General features: G+C 42.6%; 1 protein-coding gene across 2 annotated transcripts in view; it reads left to right on the forward strand.

Annotated features, from left to right (window-relative positions):
• dock11 (dedicator of cytokinesis 11) overlaps window positions 1–21,195 on the forward strand; it is a 124,881-nt gene that overhangs the window by 27,221 nt on the left and 76,465 nt on the right. For both annotated transcript variants that reach the window (XM_080450692.1, XM_080450693.1), the window contains exons 8-16: window positions 3,574–3,760; window positions 6,245–6,324; window positions 7,850–7,933; window positions 8,197–8,337; window positions 11,111–11,419; window positions 17,457–17,579; window positions 18,436–18,518; window positions 19,752–19,874; window positions 20,776–20,852. In XM_080450692.1, coding sequence (XP_080306818.1) covers window positions 3,574–3,760; window positions 6,245–6,324; window positions 7,850–7,933; window positions 8,197–8,337; window positions 11,111–11,419; window positions 17,457–17,579; window positions 18,436–18,518; window positions 19,752–19,874; window positions 20,776–20,852 — 1,207 coding nt within the window. The remainder of the gene's footprint in view (window positions 1–3,573; window positions 3,761–6,244; window positions 6,325–7,849; window positions 7,934–8,196; window positions 8,338–11,110; window positions 11,420–17,456; window positions 17,580–18,435; window positions 18,519–19,751; window positions 19,875–20,775; window positions 20,853–21,195) is intronic.

The raw sequence follows: 21,195 nt of genomic DNA on the forward strand, positions 1-21,195 counted from the left end.
GTTAAAATCTAAAATGACAGATGCGTTCCCGGTCTTAAGGGGTTAAATGGAAGTCATGTCGGTGCACTTCCTGATCTGCCCACGCGAGCTTGGTCAGTTCTTCTTAGCGTGCCTTTTGAAAACCACAATGGATTTCCTACTGCTGATGTGTGTGCCACGCCCCAGAAGCTTTTTAGGAGGGAGTTGATTGGATAGATTTTTTGCGTTCTATCCAACGAGGGCAGAAAAAAAACACAGTCAGATTTTTAGCAGTCGTTGGCCTGCTGTATAGTTTGTACTCTTGGCACCGAGCAGCACCTGGATCAGGTCTGAGCTGACTGGCGAAGCTGCAAGGAAGCTCTCACAGAAATGAATGCACACATTGGATGAATTGCCCTGGCAGAATGGAGTCATCTTGCTTATTAACTTCGATGTGTGTGCGTGTGCGTGTGTGTGTGTGTGTGTGTGTGTGAGAAAGAGAGAGAGAGAGATATTGTGCGTGTGTGTGTGCGTTGCAAAACCAAAGGTTCTACCTGTAGCACTGGACCGTTTTATGTTAATGGCTAATGTTTGATGTTAAGGAGCATTGATTGTTTACTAGCAGTTGCTGAATCATCTGTTCTCCACTGCATGAGGGTGTTGAACAGAGTTTTCTCAGGGTTGTTGCGGGTTAGCTTGGTTAAAGGAATAGTTCACCTTTTCTATCAATTAAACACCCCATAAAGCCTTGAATTCATGGAGATTTTTTTGTTTTTGACACATTCCTGAGCCAATAATTTGATGGCCGCGTGTTTTTCCGGTAGGAGATGGTAATCAAATTATTGGCTTAGGAATGTGACAAAAACTAAAAAAAACTCCATGAATTCTTCATAGGGTGTGTAATTGACAGAAAATAAGTACTTTTTTGGGTGAACTTCTCCTTTAATGTACAGTTACATGGCCAAAAGCACACAGCAAGTTGGAACTGACCAAGTAGCCTCTTGTTTAGAAGGGAAACTATTCCCTGTTGCCTTAAAGGGATATTTCACTTTCAAAAAAACTTTTTGTCATTTTATCATCTACTCAGGCCTTTGTGAACCCCCCAGACCGTTTTTAAGTTGCTTGATTAATTATTTAGATATTTGATATTCATTTGATCAGACACGCCCCCTTCCTATACAAACCAAGCCCCCAGTACCCAGTGGTTGCATTGAAGCAAAATGGACATGCTGGCCATTCGTAGGTACTGCAGCTTAAACGGACGGGGCCACTGCACAATGTACGAGCGAAAACGGTTTCGACCAATGGGCTCGACTCACAAGCTTGCGCACGGGGCCGCGCACCTCTGTGACGTAAAACGCGTCACTTCTGTGACGCAGAACGTATCACAGTGGCCCCAAATAGGCTACGCCCATCACACTTTCCAACCCGGAAGAAGGGGTGAATTTGCTTCATGCGCTGGGTGAGCAACTCAATGCAAGTGGATGGGAGGGGATTTCGGGTGCCCTCTCTATTATTTTTAACTCTATGATACAAACCCATTGTAACTTCAAACTCCATTTTAACCTGTTAGATTCATCAAAAACACCCGTCCTTGGTTCTGGTGACTCACCCTGCCCTCCTAATGCGTGAGGGGCCGTGTTTTTCCGATTACTTTTTTCATTTATTTTATTTCAATTTTTTATTGTATTTTATTTTTTTCATTTTCTAAAAAAAAATATAAAAAAAAAATAAAAAAAGTAATTGAAAAAACACGGCCCTCTCATGCATTAGGAGGGCAGGGTGAGTCACCAGAACCAAGGATGGGTGTTTTTGATGAATCTAACATGGTTAAAATGGAGTTTGAAGTTACAATGAGTTTGTATAGGAAGGGGGCGTGTCTGATAAAATGAATATCAAATATCTAAATAATTAATCAAGCAACTTAAAAACTGTCTGGGGGGTTCACAAAGGCCTGAGTAGATGATAAAATGACCAAACGTTTTTTTTAAAGTGAAATACCCCCTTAACGTAAGGTGAGGCACTGAGGAAGCATGTCCATTGGTAGTTTCAATACCCAAATGTTTACCTCTCTGCTCATAGATGCTTTACATGATGCGATTGTGTACCATACCATCACTGTCTTCTGCATGGAATGCTTGTCTGACTCTCTGTATTTCAGATGAGATGTGATCAACGTTGGTATGCCTTTATCTACAAAGCCTGGCTTAATGAACTCCACTTCATTTATCCTCTCTGTTGGGCTGGAACATTGTCACATTGACTTATCTCACGGACTCCCACGGGTGCCTTGTAGTCCACGTCCCTTAAATTAACTCTTCCCTGGGATGGGACAGCTTATTGCTTTTGTATCACACATATGTGGAAGGAATTGTTAAAAAAAAAAAACTTTAATTGACTCCACTGAGGCAATGTAAGTAAGAAAGTACATTTTATTTATAAAGCACCTTTCGAAACAATGTTACAAGGTGCTGTTGCTGTACAATGGACAGCAATATAAACAATCAAGTTAAAAACAAGTTAAAACAAGTCGCATAAGAGCAATAGCACAACAAGAAGTAAAGCAAAAACAGGTAAAAATTATAAGACAAAACAAGATCTTGAAACCGTCAACTGACTCAGCATTTTTTATCGCCAAGGGTAGAGCGTTCCATAGTGTAGGAGCAACCACTGCAAAGGCCCGGTCACCCTTAGTTTTGAGTTTGGTCTGTATTTCCAGAAGACCTTTGTCAGTGGACCTGAGAGATCTCGCATGGGCTTTGAGTGCAGTAAGTCTGTGATGTAAAGTGGGGCCAGCCCATGTATTGCTTTATAGTTTATTAATAGGATTTTAAAATAAATTCTGGACTTAATGGGCAGCCAGTGAAGTGCGACCAACACCGGTGTTATATGTGCTCTACGATTGGTGTTTGTGAGAATTCTGGCAGCGGCATTCTGTACTAGTTGTAGTCGATGAATAGAGGAACGGCTCAGGGTAGTATAGAGTCTGTTACAGTAGTCAAGACGGGAAGAGACAAAGGCATGTATGATTTTTTTTCTTGAGATGTAAGGATTGGTTTGATTTTTGCAATATTGCGTAAATACATGGAAGTACATGGAACTCAAAGTTCATGTGGTTGTCAAAAACGTATGTGATACATCGGATGCCAGTGAACCAAGGGACAGCTGAATTGCATTAGAAATACTCTCAGGGCCTATGATAAGGATTTCTGTTTTGTCAGCGTTGAGCTGTAGAAAGTTTTGTGTCATCCAGTTGTTAATTCATGCTTGACTGTGAGTTTGCTGAAGTCATTTTGCTTAAAAAAATGTCACAATTCGATTTTAATTGAATTATATTTAATAAATATCACAGCATTGAAGGTTAGGGCCGCTCCATCTGCAATCATATTGTGATTGTGATTCATGCATTGTAATAAAGACAACTTGTTTTTATATTGTACATTTGGAAATAAAGATTATATTTCAATTATAGGTCAGTGGTCTGTCTGCTATATACCCGTTCCCTCTTGGTTACATTTAGATAAAGCATGTTGTTGTTGTTGGTGGTGGTGGGGTGTTCCTGCCTGCCTGCCAAACATAAACCCAACACCGAACGTATGTTCCTCTCCTCCTCAGTCCCCGAAGATGCGGCGCAATGGCTTCGAGCTGAAGATGCAGGAGCGCTACAGCCACTTCCTGGCTGCAGACAGCGATGCAGAGATGGAGGACTGGGTGCTCACTCTGAAACAAGCCCTGCAGAGCAGCTCAGAGGCCCCCGGACAGGACAGGAGGAATGGAGGGGATTCACTGGACTGTGCCCTGGGTTAGTTCTCCATGCACCACACACACACACACACACACACACACACACACACACACACACACACACACACACACACACACACACACACACACACACACACACGCACACACACACGCACACACACACACACACACACACACACACACACACACACCATGTAATCATGAAGTTAGTGGTGGAAGAAGTACTCAAGATATTTTACTTAAGTAAAAGTAGCAATACCACAATATAAAAATACTCTGTTACAAGTAAACAAAGTGTTCAAAATGTTACTTGAGTAAAAGTACAAAAGTATTTGCATCAAAATAGTATGTACCAAAAGTAAAAGTACTAATGTTTGAAGATAGCAGATCTACAAGCTCACAACGCATTGTGATTCGACGCGTTGTGAGCTTGTAGATCGGCTATTTTCAAATAGCCTATGTATAAAATAGGGCTAAAGTGGTTGATGTATGTTTTATAATATAATAATTGATATCTGCAAAGTAAGTAGCAACTAAAGTTTTCAAATAATTGTAGTGGAGCAGAAGTAAAAGTATTGCAAATTGGAAAAAGTAACTCAAAATGGTACTTAAGTACATGTACTTAGTTACTATCCACCACTGCATGAATTAAGGAAGTCTCCCGATTACATGCTTATTTTTAACAGTTACTATGTGGTCACGGTCCATTTGACCCGTAGATCATGTAGCATGTTTATGCATGACCTTTGAGCTTTTCAGTAATGCTGTCCAGGTTTACAGTGACCCCTCGCCATGGCTGCAGATTCTCAAAAGATAGCGGTATTCAAAGTGGGGTCTGGGGACCCCATGGGGTCCTTCAGGAGCAGTTTAATTTCAGCATAATTCAATTCACTTGAAATTTGAGTGACTAGTCTAACAATAAGTTTCAATGTAACCACTATGAATGTATTTCTTATGTACAATTACGGCATTTAAATAATTAAACTTTTCATATAATTCCCTAAGACATAATCAGTTGAAATGGCGGTTCATGACTCAATTGCTCGATTGGATGCCCAAATTGAGTTAATTAAGTCAATTTGGGCATTGATGACATCAAGAAGTAATTAAACCCAATATACTCTTTGTAAGCCCTGTTTTATGACATATTAACCCATTTAGACCAGGAAAGTATCTGTGCCATTTTAGATTTCTTTGGCTATTCAAAAATAGCAGATATACAAGCTCATAGTGCGGCACCGAGTACCGCGCTATGAGCTTGTAGATCTGCTATTTTTGAAAAATCGTGAAAATGTGTGAAAATCTTTGAATATATATATTTTTAAAGCAAACATTTGCTAAATATTTTGTTACAGGGACCTCCAGAAGCAAAGATTTGATTTAAAAATGTCTCAAAAATATATATGTATTCCAAAATTTGCACAAAATGTTCAAGATTTTTCAAAAATAGCAGATCTACAAGCTTGTAGTGCGGCACTCGGTGCCGCACTATGATCTTGTATATCTGCTTTGTTTTAATAGTATAAAAGTATAAGTATAAGTATACAATAATGGTTATAGCAAAAAATCTAAAATGACACAGTAGCCTATGCGTTCCCGGTCTTAATGGGTTAACAAATGAATAGAATCAGGATGGAAATTCTCTTGATTTGAACTGTACAGGTACCTCAAAGTCCGAGTGTACTATACATAGCTAACTAGAATCAGAGGAATGGCTCGGTCTATTTGAGCAACAAACACTTCCACAGTATTTGGTAGATAGTAAAAAACTGCATGTATGTATGTGGTGTTTGTCTAGTCAAGTTTATTTACAGAGCCCTCAATCACAGTTACAGTTTTCAAAGGGCTTTATAGGCTCACTTTAGCGAAGGAATTCAAAACAACATCCCCCTGTCCTTAGCTTTACCAGTTGTGGAAGAACGCCAGTGATATTGAGGCCGTTTGTATGTGTTTTAGCACGGCATGTAAAAATCAGCCGGGCTGTCATTTGTCTGTATAATAACAGGCTTTCTGCAGAATAATTCCACTGAAACCAAAGGAGCCCTTGCTCACTCCAAAGAGCCGGAATGGTGAAGCTGACGGGAGCATGGAAGGTCTTCCAGACAGAAACAGGAGTGAACTTGGCCAGACCTCTGTTTCCCCCAGCGCAATGCCAAAGGGAGTCAGCAGAACATGGGGGGGAAAGATACTTTTAGTGATTTGGCCAAGTATAGGAAGGAAATGCCTTCCATTGCTGTATAAGATATCACCCAGGCAGCCTTTGCCAACCTGGGAGACACATTTTTAGTTTTCTGCTGACAGCAGAAAACTGTCTTTTGAGGAAATGTTTGCCACAGCCTTTTAATTGAACCTTTACTCCGAGCAGTTTCTTTCATTAGGGCTGATCTTGCAGAAGCTTCGTTGGGTCTTTTTCTGTCAGAGGGATATTTCATGTCACGTCCCTGTGGTTATTACAGTATGTGCTGGTTTTGTCATAGTGCCGCATGCCACTGTGTGACTGACGCCTCTCTTGTCCAATCAGATGAGGACACCAGCAGCCAGGGAAAAGGGGAGAGCCTGTTGGAGAGCTTGGGGAGAGGCCTGTCTCCTGAACTCATGAAGGTACTGTCAGTAACAGTCATTTTTGGAGTTGCTCTGTGGCAAAGGGTCACATCTCTTGAGTCTAATTAATGTAGCACCAACAGTTAACCACATTATGAACCCTAGCGCCTCTATTCTGGGCATGTCAGAATAAGCAAACATTCATCGAAAAATAGCTAGTCTACAAGCTCACAAGACGTCACGTTGTGATGATTTGTGAGCTTGCAGATCAGGTTTTTTCGGCAAAGAGACTTGGTGTAAAAGGGGAAAAAGTGAGCCCTGGACAACCAATCAATATAGTATATAGGTTTTACATAACTGGTTAAACTATTGCTAGTATCCTATAGTATTGTACATTGATGTTTCTTTTTTTCAGTATGAAAAGGAAGACAGACATGCACATCCCAAATCCCAAAATTGGACAGGTGCTGACTGAGTGACGATCAGTGCAGGAAAATTGAAAAATGATTATAGAAATAATAATAAACCGCTCGCACACTGTAGGGCTCCAATGATAAAGTGCTTTAATGCACCCCAAAAAAATGTGCACGCTCTTCATCAGACACACTTTTTTCCAGTATGCACAGACTGACTTATGGTACTTACTTTTGTGCATGGTGCAGAGATTTTTATTGCATAGTTGTTCATAGCATGTCTCATTTCAAAGATTTGCTTCTCCAGTACAGTATATGATTTATGTAGGTAATAATAAGGCATGAGGAAATTCACTCATTCGCTTTAATGTGGTAAAAAAAATCAACCTTTATTGAACCTGGCATCGATAATTTTATTTGGCTGAATGAGCTTTCATGCTGTGCAGGATTTGTGCCATCTGTTATGTTTTGAACATGTGCTTAAATTATGAACATTTCGTGCACTGCTGAACCACATGTCATCCTTGCATCTAAGTTTTTATCAATCTGAGCTTTTGTGCTGTGCAGAATCTACCATCTATAACTTATAACGTTTTTATAAGTGGTATTTAACTGTGGATTCTGTTCCGCAGAGCTATGGAAAAAAGAGCCGGTCTTTTGTCTGTGCTACAGACATTTCTCGAAGCCCGAGAGAACGGTCGTGTTTCACCCCAGACACTCCGAACATGTCTCTGAGCTCTATACGCACGCACACGCACACACACACACACACACACACACACACACACGCACACACACACACGCACACACACGCACACACACTCACACACTCACACACACACACACACACACACAAACAAAGACCTCTGTGCTGTGGTGCAGCCTCCGTGCGTTTGCTCTGGGCCAGTCCTGCGCACGATTATGCTCTTTGAACAAACAGCCAATTTACAGCACCTTTGTCCACAGGAGGGGTGCTGTAGGGGTTCACACCGTGGGCTTCCTTTTGTTTGTCTCTCATTATCTCTCTCTCTCTCTCCCCTTCTCTTTCTTCCCCTTTGTATTCCTCATCTACGTCTGCCTTTCTCTCCATCTCTCCCTGCCTGCCGGCCTGCCTGTCTTGTCTCTCTTCCTCTGTCCGTTTCTTGTCTCTCTCCCTGTATTTATCTCTGCAGTATGCCAGGGAGACGGACCAGCTCAACAAAATCAACAGGAACGAAGGCAGACAAAGGCTTTTCTCCCTGGATCCTGAGACACAGGTATAGAAGCCCTCTCTCTCCACCGGCCAATCGTTTATTTATTAAGTATTGACTTCAACTTTTGAGTTCTCCCCCCCTTCACAACCTCTTGCTCTTATCTCCATCCTGTACTCATAACCCCCCCGTCTCTCCTCTCATCTCCAATCACCACCTCGCCATCTTCGACCCTCTTTCCCTTCGACCTGCATTGATTTCTCTCTCTTTCTCTTTGTTCCGTCTCATTTATTGCCCTGCCCCCTCTCTCTCTCTCCCTGTTACCCCAGAGGCTGGACTTCTCGGGCATCGAGCCGGACGTGAAGCCGTTCGAGGAGCGCTTCGGCCGCCGCATCGTGGTCAGCTGCCACGACCTGACCTTCAGCCTGCAGGGCTGCGTCAGTGAGAAGGGAGACGGCGTCCTCACCAACGTACGTCAACGGCACCTCATTCTCTTCTACTCATTTATGGAATATTATTTAACAAGAGGGCAGCTCGCCCATTTTCAAGTTGCAGGACAACGGTAAGCGTGAGCTATAGACAGCGATGGCATCGCACAAAATAAAAAGATCCCACCGGGATTCAGTTGCAGGCAAAGAATGGATGTGATTGATTCGACAGGCAGCACACAGTTTCCCTTTTTGCACCACAGAGCATCCCCCTAAACTGCACCCCTCTCACGGCGCTGGCCCAGATAATCTGACTTCATAATTCATGTGGGTCTGTCTAGCTCCAGCTCCAGTGCTGGTGGTTCTAACCAAACAAATCAAAGAAGAACCATGGTCAGTCTGCCTCAGGCCCGCACACTAAGATGAGGTCTTGGTGCCACAGTGTTTCTGTTTTTCTTTATATTATGCTCCGATAAAAAGACACAAATCCTAAGTGTTGTATCCTGAACTTCCCCCATAACGGTTTTCTTCCTTGATTGTCCTTTACTTGATTTTCACTCAGCAACCAAGCCAGAGTGGGACGACTGTTAAACGTGGTTCCGTTTGGCTTCAGCCATTAGAATCACTGTAGGAATTGCAGTGGGACAAAATTTGGCCTTGATTGATCTTAATTTTGCTTCCTATACCATGTAAACGGTTTCATAAACACTACCGGCCAGTGATAAACATCATCATACAACACACACACACACACACACACACACACACACACACACACACACACACACACACGTGCACACATTAAACACTCCTTTCTTTGGCTTGTTGCGTCAGATGGAAACAATCAGGTCCCAAACTGAATCTCCTCGGATAAACAAGGAGTTAAACTTAGGCAGATGGTGGCTCTGATGAATGGAGTACAAGCCTGGAGTACTGAGTGTGTGAGATGAGGTGGCGGTTTTGAGCAGGGCTGAGTGCTTCCTCCAGCACAATGAATTACAGTGGTGATGCAAGCGGTAAATGGACTGCATTTGTATAGCGCTTTTTCTAGTCTTTCCAACCACTCAAATGTGCTTTGAAATGTATTTCACATTCACCTATTCACACACACCGCAACGGTGGAACATCATCAAAGGTGCACTGGTCGCTTCCCGCGACACCACAGCGTTCTGCCAGTTTTTTTGGGGGGGGGAGAGGGGGGTCACGTGCATGCACAATCGCACATGCACCGGCGCGAGCATGCACTGCTACTACTGTTGTTGTAAAATACTGCTGAAAAGTGAGTTTAAGAATCTTTTTTTTTTCGGGTGAAAAATCTAAGGCGTTTCAGAAGCCATAGTCAGGATAGCCTAATCTGATTAGCGTCGCACTGACACACACTCAAAATAACAATGCAAAACTAACTAGAATTGCGTATAAAACCATTTTCGTTTTCGTTTTTCCACCATCACCTCTATTGATAGCCTAGGCCCTATGCATTCTACTTATACTACCTTTCTTTCTAAACTTCTATAAATCAAGGCATTCCATGGAAAAAGAGAAGAAAAAAAAACGAAAAAAAAATAGTAGCGTACATTTCTAACTAAAACAATTTATGCACACGCAAACCTAACAAAAATTCATCAAACTAAAAATAATTATTTCATAATGCTGGTCAGAGCATGTCTGTGCGCAACCGCGCTCGTGCATGTGCACGTGTGCACGTGATGTCATTACAATAACCCCCCCCCGCGCCGTTAAAAAATCACCATTACACCGCTGAACATGAACGTGTTACACGTGGTTCACATTCACACACCAATGGAGGAGGCAACCATGCAAAGGCACACACCCGCTCATCGGGAGAATTTAGGGTCTCAGTGTCTCAAAGGACACCTCCTCCTGAGCCACTGCCTGCCTGAGCCATAAACCACTCGGGTTAGATCTCACGCTCCCCGGAGCGTGAACTGGCCAGGAGGAGAGGAAGATCCTGACATTTGACGTGAGGTTTGTAGAGATCCCTCCCTCCTCCCTTCCTTAATGTTTCCTGGAAGGCGCCGAGGTGAGGCTCCTCCATCAGTCAAGCAGCGAAACACTTAGCATGAGTGCAGACAGACTCATGTGCTGCTCGCCATGCAAAATGCACACGTCTGCCAAAACACAACACACAGACATATAAAGAAGGCACCATCACTCACATTTTAGATGCACCGAGACATAAACCCTTGATCCACCGTCATCCGGCCCTCTCAGTCACATGGCGTCTCGTGTTGCTGTGTTAATTTTGACAGCAAATTTGATTTAGTCTTTTGAAAAACACATCATTTAGTTTTAGTCCTATTTTTGTCATCTGGAATGGTTTAGAGTCTAGTCTTAGTCGACTAAATACCAAAATATTAAAATGGTAAATAAAATACATGAAATCAACTACTTAAGCTACTTAATTCTTAACCCATTTAGGGCGGGAACCCCTATTTGTAACTATACCTTTCAAGACGGGAACCCCTTTTGGGGTTGTTGTTGCTATGTACAGTATATAGCAACATACATTTTGAATAAATATTTGAAGTTTTTCAGAAGGATTTAGGAGGCGTTTTTAGAATCGGCCTCAGGTCTAAGTGGGTTAAAATCAACACTGCATGGTACCTAAATACCAGTGTTAGCCAATTCTGATGTAGTCTTAGTCTTTTGAATAACACACCATTTAGTTTTAGTCCTATTTTAGTCATCTGAAATTGTTTAGTCTTAGTCTCGTCTTAGTCGACTAAATATCAAAATATTTCTAGTCTTAGTCTTGGTCAGCAAATTGAACACTGCTCTGTTGTTTCACCTGCAGGTGGAGCCGTTCTTCATCAGCCTGGCGCTGTTCGACGTCTCCAAGAGCTGCAAGATCTCCGCCGACTTCCACGTGGACCTCAACCCGCCGTGCGTCAGGGAGATGATGCTGACCGACGCCTCCTCCTCCTCGGGGGGCCGCATCTCCCCCTCCTCGGAGTCGGAGGGGGGCGGGGGAGGAGGCGAGGAGGGGGGAGGCGGCGGCGGGGGCGCGGGCGGGCCCGTGGTGGTGAACGGAGACGGCGGGAGAGGGGACGGCCTGCCCGTCATGCAGCGCGTGTCGGAGTCTCTGCTGCGTTTCCCCACACAGGTAGGCCAGTACAGGCACCTTCGTTTGGTTCAATGGTTCTCAAACCTTTTCACGTTTTCAACAGTTTTTGATGCTCGATTACAGGGGTCTTCAACAGGGGGTCCGGGACCCCTAGGGGGTCCTCAGAGTTACTACAGGGGGGCCGCCAAATCACTTTTTTTTTTTACAGTAACCACTTGAACCCTAGCATCCCTTTTCTGAGGAGAACTTTAGCAAAAAATTGCAGATCTACAAGCTCACAACGCCTCGCAGCGCGAGGCGTTGTGAGCTTGTAGGTCGGCTATTTTTGGCAAAGAGGTATAGAGGTGTAGAGGGAATAAAGAGCAGACCCAAATAAAACCTTTTTAAAAAATCTGAAACACAATTTTATACACTATAGAGGGGGTCCCTGCTTCATCTCTCTCACAGCTAGGGGGTCCTTGGCCTGAAAAACGTTGAAGACCCCTGCTCTATTAGCTAATTTTGCTGGGGACCCCCTGGAACCCCCACAAGGACCCCCCGGACCCCACTTTGAGAACCACTGATTTAGTTGATTCAGTCAGATTGATAGATAGATATACTAACCTTGTTAGTATCAGGCCTTTTCTCATCTCACAAAGAGAAAAGCCTGGTAAAGAACAACAGAAAGTGTCTAATACAGCAGTTGTATGTACTTCTTCCGGAAGCTGTCATGGTTTTCATGCATTCCCTGTGTATGAAAATGATCAATAGATCAAACAGATTTGTACAGCAGTAGTTCTCAACCAGAGGGGGTTCCAGGTGGTCCCCAGCTAAATGGAGAGTTGGTAACCAAAATTAACTCTTGAGAGTGTAAAATGCCCTTATGTGTCCATTTGGTTTAATTTCACGCTCTCGAGAGTTAAATTATTGTTAAACATCCGCATTAATTAATTTACAAGAAGTCTACACAATTAGAGAATGTAGAAGAATTGTTATTTTGACTAAATCTTGTCCAACGATAACAAAATATTCGAAGTCTTGGATCTGAGAATGTCATCAAATGGTGGTCCGTGGCTCAAATGCCGAATAAATAATGGGCCTTGATGTGAAAAGGGTTGAAAACCACTGCTGTACAGCATTGACGTAACTTTGTTGGCCGGTACTTCCTGTACTTCCACTTACTTTCAGTAGTTGTTCTGTTGTTCTTGTCCAGCGCAGATAGATACATATGGTCTGAATCACCCACGTCAGCAACATTGAGTCAGACGTGCGTAATCTTGAGTCACACGTGAAATCTATGTCAGCAATTCCGTACTGGGTTGTGAGCAACACAAATGACCATATCGTTACTGTTGGGAGGAAACCTTGTATGTCCAAAACCATTACTTTTTCAGTTCACCTGTGTCTCAGGATCCAGCTCACAACGCATCGTGAGCTTCTAGATCAGCTATGTTTGCTACTTTTGTGCGGTACTGTCATACAGCAAAGTGTAAAATTAATTTTTTAAATAAAAATATAAACTTTTTTTAATATGGAGATGCAAGGTTTCTGCCTGACAGCAACGATATTCATATGGTGGCCATGTTGCTCTTATGTCATACTGGAGCGGGGTTGTGGTCCTTGGAGACATTTGTCCCATTCGATGTGAGTAGTGTCTCTTAGATCTGACCGGCGACCCATCTGGTCAGCTCTTCATCAGGGGAACGTTCCGAGGCACTATGCCACCCTGCAATTACCCCGCCCAGCTGCATCAACGTCGGCTGTTGTCCTCAGTGCTGCCGTGTGCTTCGGTGCCGTCCACTCACCGTCCACCGGTCCAAATTTTGATTTAGTTTTAGTCATAGTCTTTTGAATACAATTCTGTTTAGTTTTAGTCATATTTTAGTCACCTGAAATGTTTTAGTTTTAGTCTAGTTTTAGTCAACTTAATATCATAAGATTTTAGTTGACTAAATCTACAGTTGATTTAGTCGACTAAAATGTATTTTGGCGGTGCCTTGATGGCGTCGTAATGGCTGATTTCACACTTGGTTGTGCGACGCGCTGTGAGCTTGTAGATTTGCTATTTTCAGAGCGCAACACCCGAGTGCAACAAACATAAAATGACTTGTCTTTTAGTTCTACTGGATCTCTTCTCCACTAGTCCCTCCCTAACATTTTAGTCTAGTTTTTATTTGTTGACGAAATTGTCAATATATTTAGTGTTAGTTTTAGTCATCATAGCTTAGTTTTTGATTCGTTTTTATTTCGTTTTCGTCAGTGAAAAAAGCTAGACGACGAACATTTCTCGTCGTAGAAATCAACAGTGCACCGGTCGATGAGGTCTCACAAATTCTGCACAGCCGTGCACTTCCCCATCAAAGCACTGTGTGTACATGTAAACGGGATGTTCAGGGACGTCTGGAGCAGCTGACCGATGTTGTCCTGATTTTCCTCGACTCCACTGAGGTTGGAGGATTCCGCTGACTGTGCAGTAATTGATCACGAGAGGCCTCTATGTGAACCGAGGATAAAAGTGTCTTTCAAATAGACGTTTTCCCTTGTTAATCAAAGCGTTGTGAATCAATTTTCATGCTGCCGTAGCATTTCCAGATGGTGGCTGTTGTCTGTCTGCAGGTTTTCCTACCTCTAACTATTGGACTCAGACCGAAAACCTTTTGTTTGGAAGCCTGACAGTGTTTGAAAAGGACCCGTCCCTTTTGCGTCCCAGCAGAGCCCATTAGGTTTACTTTAGCATTCGTGATCTATTACAGAACGGCTTCTTTGCCAGGTTTGTGATGTCATCTCAGCTCTGGTGAAGTAAGCGCTGCCTGCTGCCACTTCTCTTTACAATATTTCAGAGCTGCAGTTTATTGGGGAAAGAATAATGTTCATGTGTGTGAGTGTTATTCTTGACTCAGTGTGCGCACTGCGCTCCTGCAGGTGTTATGTGAGACTTAGCTCACATAGAAATGCATTCACGTACAGCAGTGGTTCTCAAAGTGGGGTCCGGCGACCCCCAGGGGTCCTTGGGGTGGTTCCAGGGGGTCCCCAGATAAATTTGATAATACAACATCTTAACCACTTTATCCATTTATACGTTGGCTATTCAAAAATAGCCAAACAAAATTTGTGCCGCGGTGCAAGCTTGTACATCGGCTATTTTTGAACAAATTTGGAAAAATCTAAAAAATGTTTGAAAAAATTTTGAATAACTTTTTTTGTTTTAACACAAATTAGTGGGTCCTTGACTTGAAAAAGTTTGAGAACCACTCACGTATACAGTACATGCTTACTTGCACTCCAAGCACTGTGATTATGCCAGCCAGCAAGAGTGTTGCCCCGCAGTAAATCAAGGTATTGCCGGTTGCTTTGCACACTGCATACTGTACACACACACACGCACTTCCCGCTCCGTGAGACACAACACGACTATGATATGATTAGATGAGCAGACCATGAACAGATGGAAATCGATCAAATCTCCAGCGTCTAATCCATACAGGAGGTAATGTAGCAGCCTCCCGTATGGATTAGACGCCGGACAAGGGACAAACCAAGGTTGCACGAGACCCAGACTTTACAGAAACATAGTACCGCACGGGACGGGTTTTAGCCTAGAAGCCCCGGGACAGGTAGTAGACATAATCCATGCCGCATCGGACTGTTTGAAAGTTTACAGACGCTAAATAAAACAAAGCCTCGCCAGCTTATGCGGGTCTAAATTATGGGCCCAACGATGTGCTGTAGTGCTGTAGACCAGTCTCTGTGTTTGTTCTTTAAATGAGCAGAACACACACACACACACACACACACACACACACACACACACACACACACACACACACACACACACACACACACACACACACACACACACACACACACACACACACACACACACACACACACACACACGCATATATATATACAAACAGCTGGCTGTACCTCTGTTATTAGTGAGCTATTATAGCCTGGCAGACCACAGTTTAATTTAGGTGCAGTTGGGTGTGGTCCAAGGATAGAGCCTTTAGCTCTCTCTCTCTCTCTCTCTCTCTCTCTCTCTCTCTCTCTCTCTCTCTCCGTTCTGAATGCATGACAACATCCATCTCTCTCATAATAATACAGTGGTGTCCACAGCATTGGTTCTCAAAGTGGGGTCCGGGGACCCCCAGGGGTCCGTGGGGGGGTACCAGGGGGTCCCCAGCTAAATTTGTTACAATTAGTTACTAAATTAGAGTCACAATCTTTTTAACCACTTTAACCATAATGTCATACTTACTTTGGCTATTCAAAAATAGCAGATCTACAAGTACATAGTGCGGCACCGAGTGCTATGAGCTTGTAGATCTGCTATTTTTGAAAAATCGTGAAAATTTGTGCAAATCTTGTTTAACTAAAATCTTTGCTTCTGGTGGTCACTTTCACAAAATATGAGATGGGGGTCCGCAGCCAAACCATGTATCATTTTGGGGGTCCTTCACATGAAAAGGTTTTAGAACCACTGGTCTACAGGTCCAATAGGATCGGTTGGGTTATAGGCTAGGCATTGAGCAAGGCTAGGCATTGAGGAAAAACACTAAAAAAGGATGTCTGCCTTTCCCTACAACCAGCTCGTTGCGCCACGGTTTCCAGTTAAGAACAGTTAAAAACAGAAACACTGCAATGGTTCTCAACAATGCCATGTGTCGGTGGTGGAAAAGTTAACTTCCAAAAAAAGGTGTGACGGTGGAAATTGTGCATGGTTTGTCCCAGTCCTGCTTTAAGTAGAATGGGAGCGATCATGTGAGGAATAGGCAGACTGCGTAACGGACAACAGAGTGTGTGTACTACGTGTATGTGTGTGTGTGTTTGTCTGTCTGTTTGGCACACTGTGTTCCTCGAGTCATCTGACTCGCTGCGCGCACTTTGTATTATTAATGAGACAATTAATAGAGTCAATGCACATATATTTTGAAAGCATTAGCCTCTAAGTCGATGCAACAAAATCTATATTACAGAATAAAATAAAATGCATTTTTTTCTGGTACTGGTGCAGCATTTATATTTTAAAAAAAATACATAAATGAGGTTTTATCTATCTCTGGAATGGTTTGAAACCCTTCAGAAGTAACATTTTCCTCCCAAGCACTTTTGTATGCATGCACATACAGTACATATGAATTTTCTCCCTTTGCAAGTGCTCATGTTATATCGAGGGTGACACATGAGAACCGTGCACCGTCTCACAAACCCAGAAATAGCTGTAAGCCTCACGTTGGTTTCCTGTATGAGTTGTGCTGCCGATGGCAACCACTTCTGCCTCGCTGCAGGCCTTCATAGTGGACTGCAGGAGGAGTTTACATTAGAATGGCTTTGAATCATAGACAGTAAAAAGTATGGACAGCGTATATGACCCATAGACTCTACACTGTAGAGTCTACAGACTAGACTGAAGCCTATTTTTCAGCGATTTCAAATCCGCCATCTTTCTATATCCTATGGAAAAGGAAATTAATTAATAGGGGTGGGGAATGAATGCTATTGGTTGTGTAACTTCACAACCAAATCATCACAAGGTAGCCACGCCCCTCCTACAGCATACCTTACTTTATCATCAATTCTAAAATAAATGGGACCATAATTTACCAAAACATGTCATGGTGATTGAAAGAAGACTTTAAACTATAGCGACTGGAAGCTTATAGTATTTTTGACAATGTTTATCACGTTAATAAAATCAAGTGTAAGGTTAGGCAAAAACCCATCCGCTTCAATGGAGCCTAATTACTTCTGACACCAGCAGGGGGTGAAACAGCGAGACTACAGGCCATTCATATGAACGGTCACTTCCTATACAGCCTCAATTTAAAACTTGGAAGCTGGCCCCTTGCTTTGAATTCATTGATTTTTGTACTCGAGTGCCTGGCCAATATGATGAATGATTTCCCCTCCCATACTGTATAACTAATGTGTCCATCAGGCTGAACAGCCTTTCACCCATCTTTCCAATTGAAAAATCCTAATGAAAAGCATTCTAGACAGAGTCAATAATGTATGTACTCCCCCAGCCTGTCAATATGAACCGCATCATCAAAGTTCCCTCACTCCCCCCACCTCCCCCTCTCCTCTCCTCCAGGGCATCTTCTCAGTGACCAATCCCCACGCAGACATCTTCCTGGTGGCCCGGGTGGAGAAGGTCCTCCAGAACGGCATCACCCACTGCGCCGAGCCCTACGTCAAGACCTCCGACATCACCAAAGTACGTCACGCACACCCGCCTGCACTGAAAACGCTTTCCACGTTACATCGTCCTCTGCTAAAAGAAGGTCAGGTTCGGTTTCACGTCGACCACTGAACCAGTTCCCACGGTTCACTGGAATACAAAAAGGCGATGGTTCGTGTACTGTACATCCGACACGCTACTAGTTCTACACAGTGGTGGAGTACATTTACTCAATTACTGTACTTAAGTCAATTTTTTGGGTATTTTTTGCTTTACTGGAGTATTTCCAATTTTCAGTGCTTCTACTCCACCACGTCTCAGAGGCAAACATTGTACTTTTACTCCACTACAATTATTTGAAAACTTTAGTTACTATTACTTTGTAGATTTAGATTATTATTTACAAAACATACATTAACCACTTCAGCCCTATATACATTTGGGCCATTTGAAAATAGCAGATCTACAAGCTCACAATGCGTCGCGATGCGACGCATTGTGAGCTTGTAGATCTGCTATTTTCAAAGATCTTTTACATTTCATACATTTGAAAATAGCCGATGCTCACTTGTAGGTCTTGTATGTCTGCTATTTTCAAAAAATATATATACATTTTATACATTAGGGACATTCTGTATAATGAGTACTTTCTACTTTTGGTACTTTTAAGTACATTTTGATACCAATACTTTTGTACTTTTACTTAAGTAAATGTACTTGTAACAGAGTATTTCTACATTGCTGTATGGATACTTTTACTTAAGTTTAAAAAATTGAGTACTTCTGGTTCTACAAAGAACATCTTTGTTGTCACCTGTCTACCTAATAACTTCCTACCTAACTTCTTGCACCTGTGTTCTCATTGTTTTCCATTCACGTGTCTTTTTTCCAGACGGCCCAGAAGGTGCTGAAAGCCGCCAAGCAGACCTGCCAGCGCCTGGGACAGTACAGGATGCCTTTTGCCTGGGCCGCCAAGTAAGATAGCCGTAACCCCATAGCTCAGCACATGAGTCTGCCATAAATCTGTTAGGATTCATCATGGGAAACAGCAGAATAAGGCTGACATGATTACCCCGAGGCTCTGGCTTTAGATGTGTTCAGAATCCATCTTCCCAATATTGATGTAATAGATCCTCTTCTAGCTTCAGGGGTCAAGTATAGTCTTAGCCATGTGGTGTGAATGTGATATTCCTAGTGTACTATTCCATACTAGAGGATGTGTGCAGTGTGCACCCCGACTCCATGCAGACATGGGACCGCGACCACAACTACAGGCTATCACATAGCCTGTGGAAAAAATGCTAAAAAACTGCTTGAATTTGGGAAAAGTGAAGAATATGCTTTGTCTGTCGCTGCATATGCCAATGGTCAATGCACGTGTGCAATTTCAGACTGGCCAATCCACTGACTCTATTCAGACTGATATTGGAAAAAAATATGGACATCATCACGCTGGTTTCTACAGACCGTAAATGAAGACGATTTTTCTCACGTTGGTTTCCTGTATGAGTTGTGTGACCGATGGCAACCACTTCTGCCTCGCTGCAGGCCTTCATAGTGGACTGCAGGAGGAGTTTACATTAGAATGGCTTTGAATCATAGACAGTAAAAAGTATGGACAGCGTATATGACCCTATTTCGGCTCAGTTTGACAGTAGACGTGACGCGTTGCGAGCTTGTAGATCTGCTATTTCGGCTCAGTTTGACAGTAGACTGCTTGAATTTGGGAAAAGTGAAGAATATGCTTTGTCTGTCGCTGCATATGCCAATGGTCAATGCACGTGTGCAATTTCAGACTGGCCAATCCACTGACTCTATTCAGACTGATATTGGAAAAAAATATAGGCCGTAAAAAAAATATGGACATCATCACGCTGGTTTCTACAGACCGTAATATATATATATAATATCCGGTCCGAAAAATGGAAATTAATGATATTGGTTGGGACCAGAGCAGGGGGTTGGGAATTAATGCTATTGGTTGTGTAGCTTGTCAATCAAAATCATCACTACAGCATACCCTACTTTATCATCATTTACCAAAACGCATATGGTTATTGAAAGAAGACTTTAAACTAGCGACTGGAAGCAGATATTATTTATGACAATTTTGTATTAACCCTAGCCTCGCGTGGCCAGACAATTCTTTTTCGCTCTGGCAGATTCATCTGGTTTCCTATATTAACCTTGATTACCTCTCGGTCCCAGGCAGGTTTTTAAAGACGCCCAGGGCAGTCTGGACATGGACGGGAAGTTCTCCCCGCTCTGCCGGCAGGACAGCAGCAAAATCTCCACCGACGACATCATCAGGCTGCTGGCTGACATCAGGAAGTGAGTCATCGTCGTCGGTCACCACACTTCTTACTTTCTGTTCTGCTGTGTTGTTTCCTTTTACGAGTCGGCGCTTGGTTACCGTTGTTCAAAACATGCACTCAGATTTTGACCACACACAGAAATAGACAGGATATCGTCTCTGTCGGTTGGAAACCTCATATGTCCAAAACTGTTACTTTTTCATGATACAAATTCAAAAATATAAAAAGTAGCAAATCTACAAGCTCGTGATCAATACAAGCTTGTAGATCTGATACTTTTGACTCTTGTGTGACGTAGTATGATCAAGTAGGGCATAAATTTACGAAAAAAGGCTTGATTTAAGAATTACGGTCCTTTAACATCATAAAGTGACACAATTTTCATTTGGAACTAGGTTGATTTTTCACTTAGAAATAGGCATCAACCTGTATGAATGAGGCATCAACTACGGTGTATGAGTAGTTTGACTAATGCATTTTCACATTGTTTATTAGATCAGTGATTGTATCTTCATATTTCAACTTTTTATGTTTTTTTTTCATAAATGAATGCCCTACTATAACTAGTAACTAACTAACTATAGTGTCACATAAAAGTAGCATACTGTAAATGTGTGATCTACAAGCTCACAACGCATTGCGAGCTTGTAGATGTCTGAAAGTGGTTAAGTCTCTCTGTGGGTTTTATAAATATTGAACCAATGAAAAGTATTAACGAGAGCTTGTGAGTGACTAAATAATAACTACATTGGATCCATTTGAACACAGGGTTCTTTTTTTTCTCCATTTTCTGAAAAGTAACCGTTTTGGATTTCCACCCGACATCAGCAGTATCAAACTGGAGGTGGTTGAAAAGAGAAAGGTTGAGATTGACTGTGTTAGATTGTCTCGGTTCTCCCTCCTCCCCTCCTCTGTAGGCCTGAGAAGAGCAAGCTCCAGACCATCCCTGGACAGCTGAACGTCACCATCGAGTGTGTTCCACCTGACATCTCCAGTATGTAGTCCTCTGCGTACACCTTCATTATCCTATCCATAAGTGCTAATTTCGTCGACTAAAACTATGACGAAAACGTTTCGTCGATAAAAGATTTTCACTGGCCAAAACTAAATAAGAACTAAGCGCTATGATGACTAAAACTATGACTAAATATATTGACAATTTCTTTCTTTCTTTTCAACAAATAAAAACAAAACTGTTTGGGACTAGTGGAGAAGAGATCCAGTAGAACTAAGACAAGTCATTTTATGCTTGGCTGCTCGTGGGCGTCACGCTAAAAAAAATGCCGATCTACAAGCTCACAACGCGTCGCAGACGCGTTGTGAGCTTGTAAATCGGC

The sequence above is a fragment of the Gymnoscopelus braueri genome, assembly GCF_963280865.1.
Source record: "Gymnoscopelus braueri genome assembly, chromosome: 15".
NCBI lineage: Eukaryota > Metazoa > Chordata > Actinopteri > Myctophiformes > Myctophidae > Gymnoscopelus > Gymnoscopelus braueri.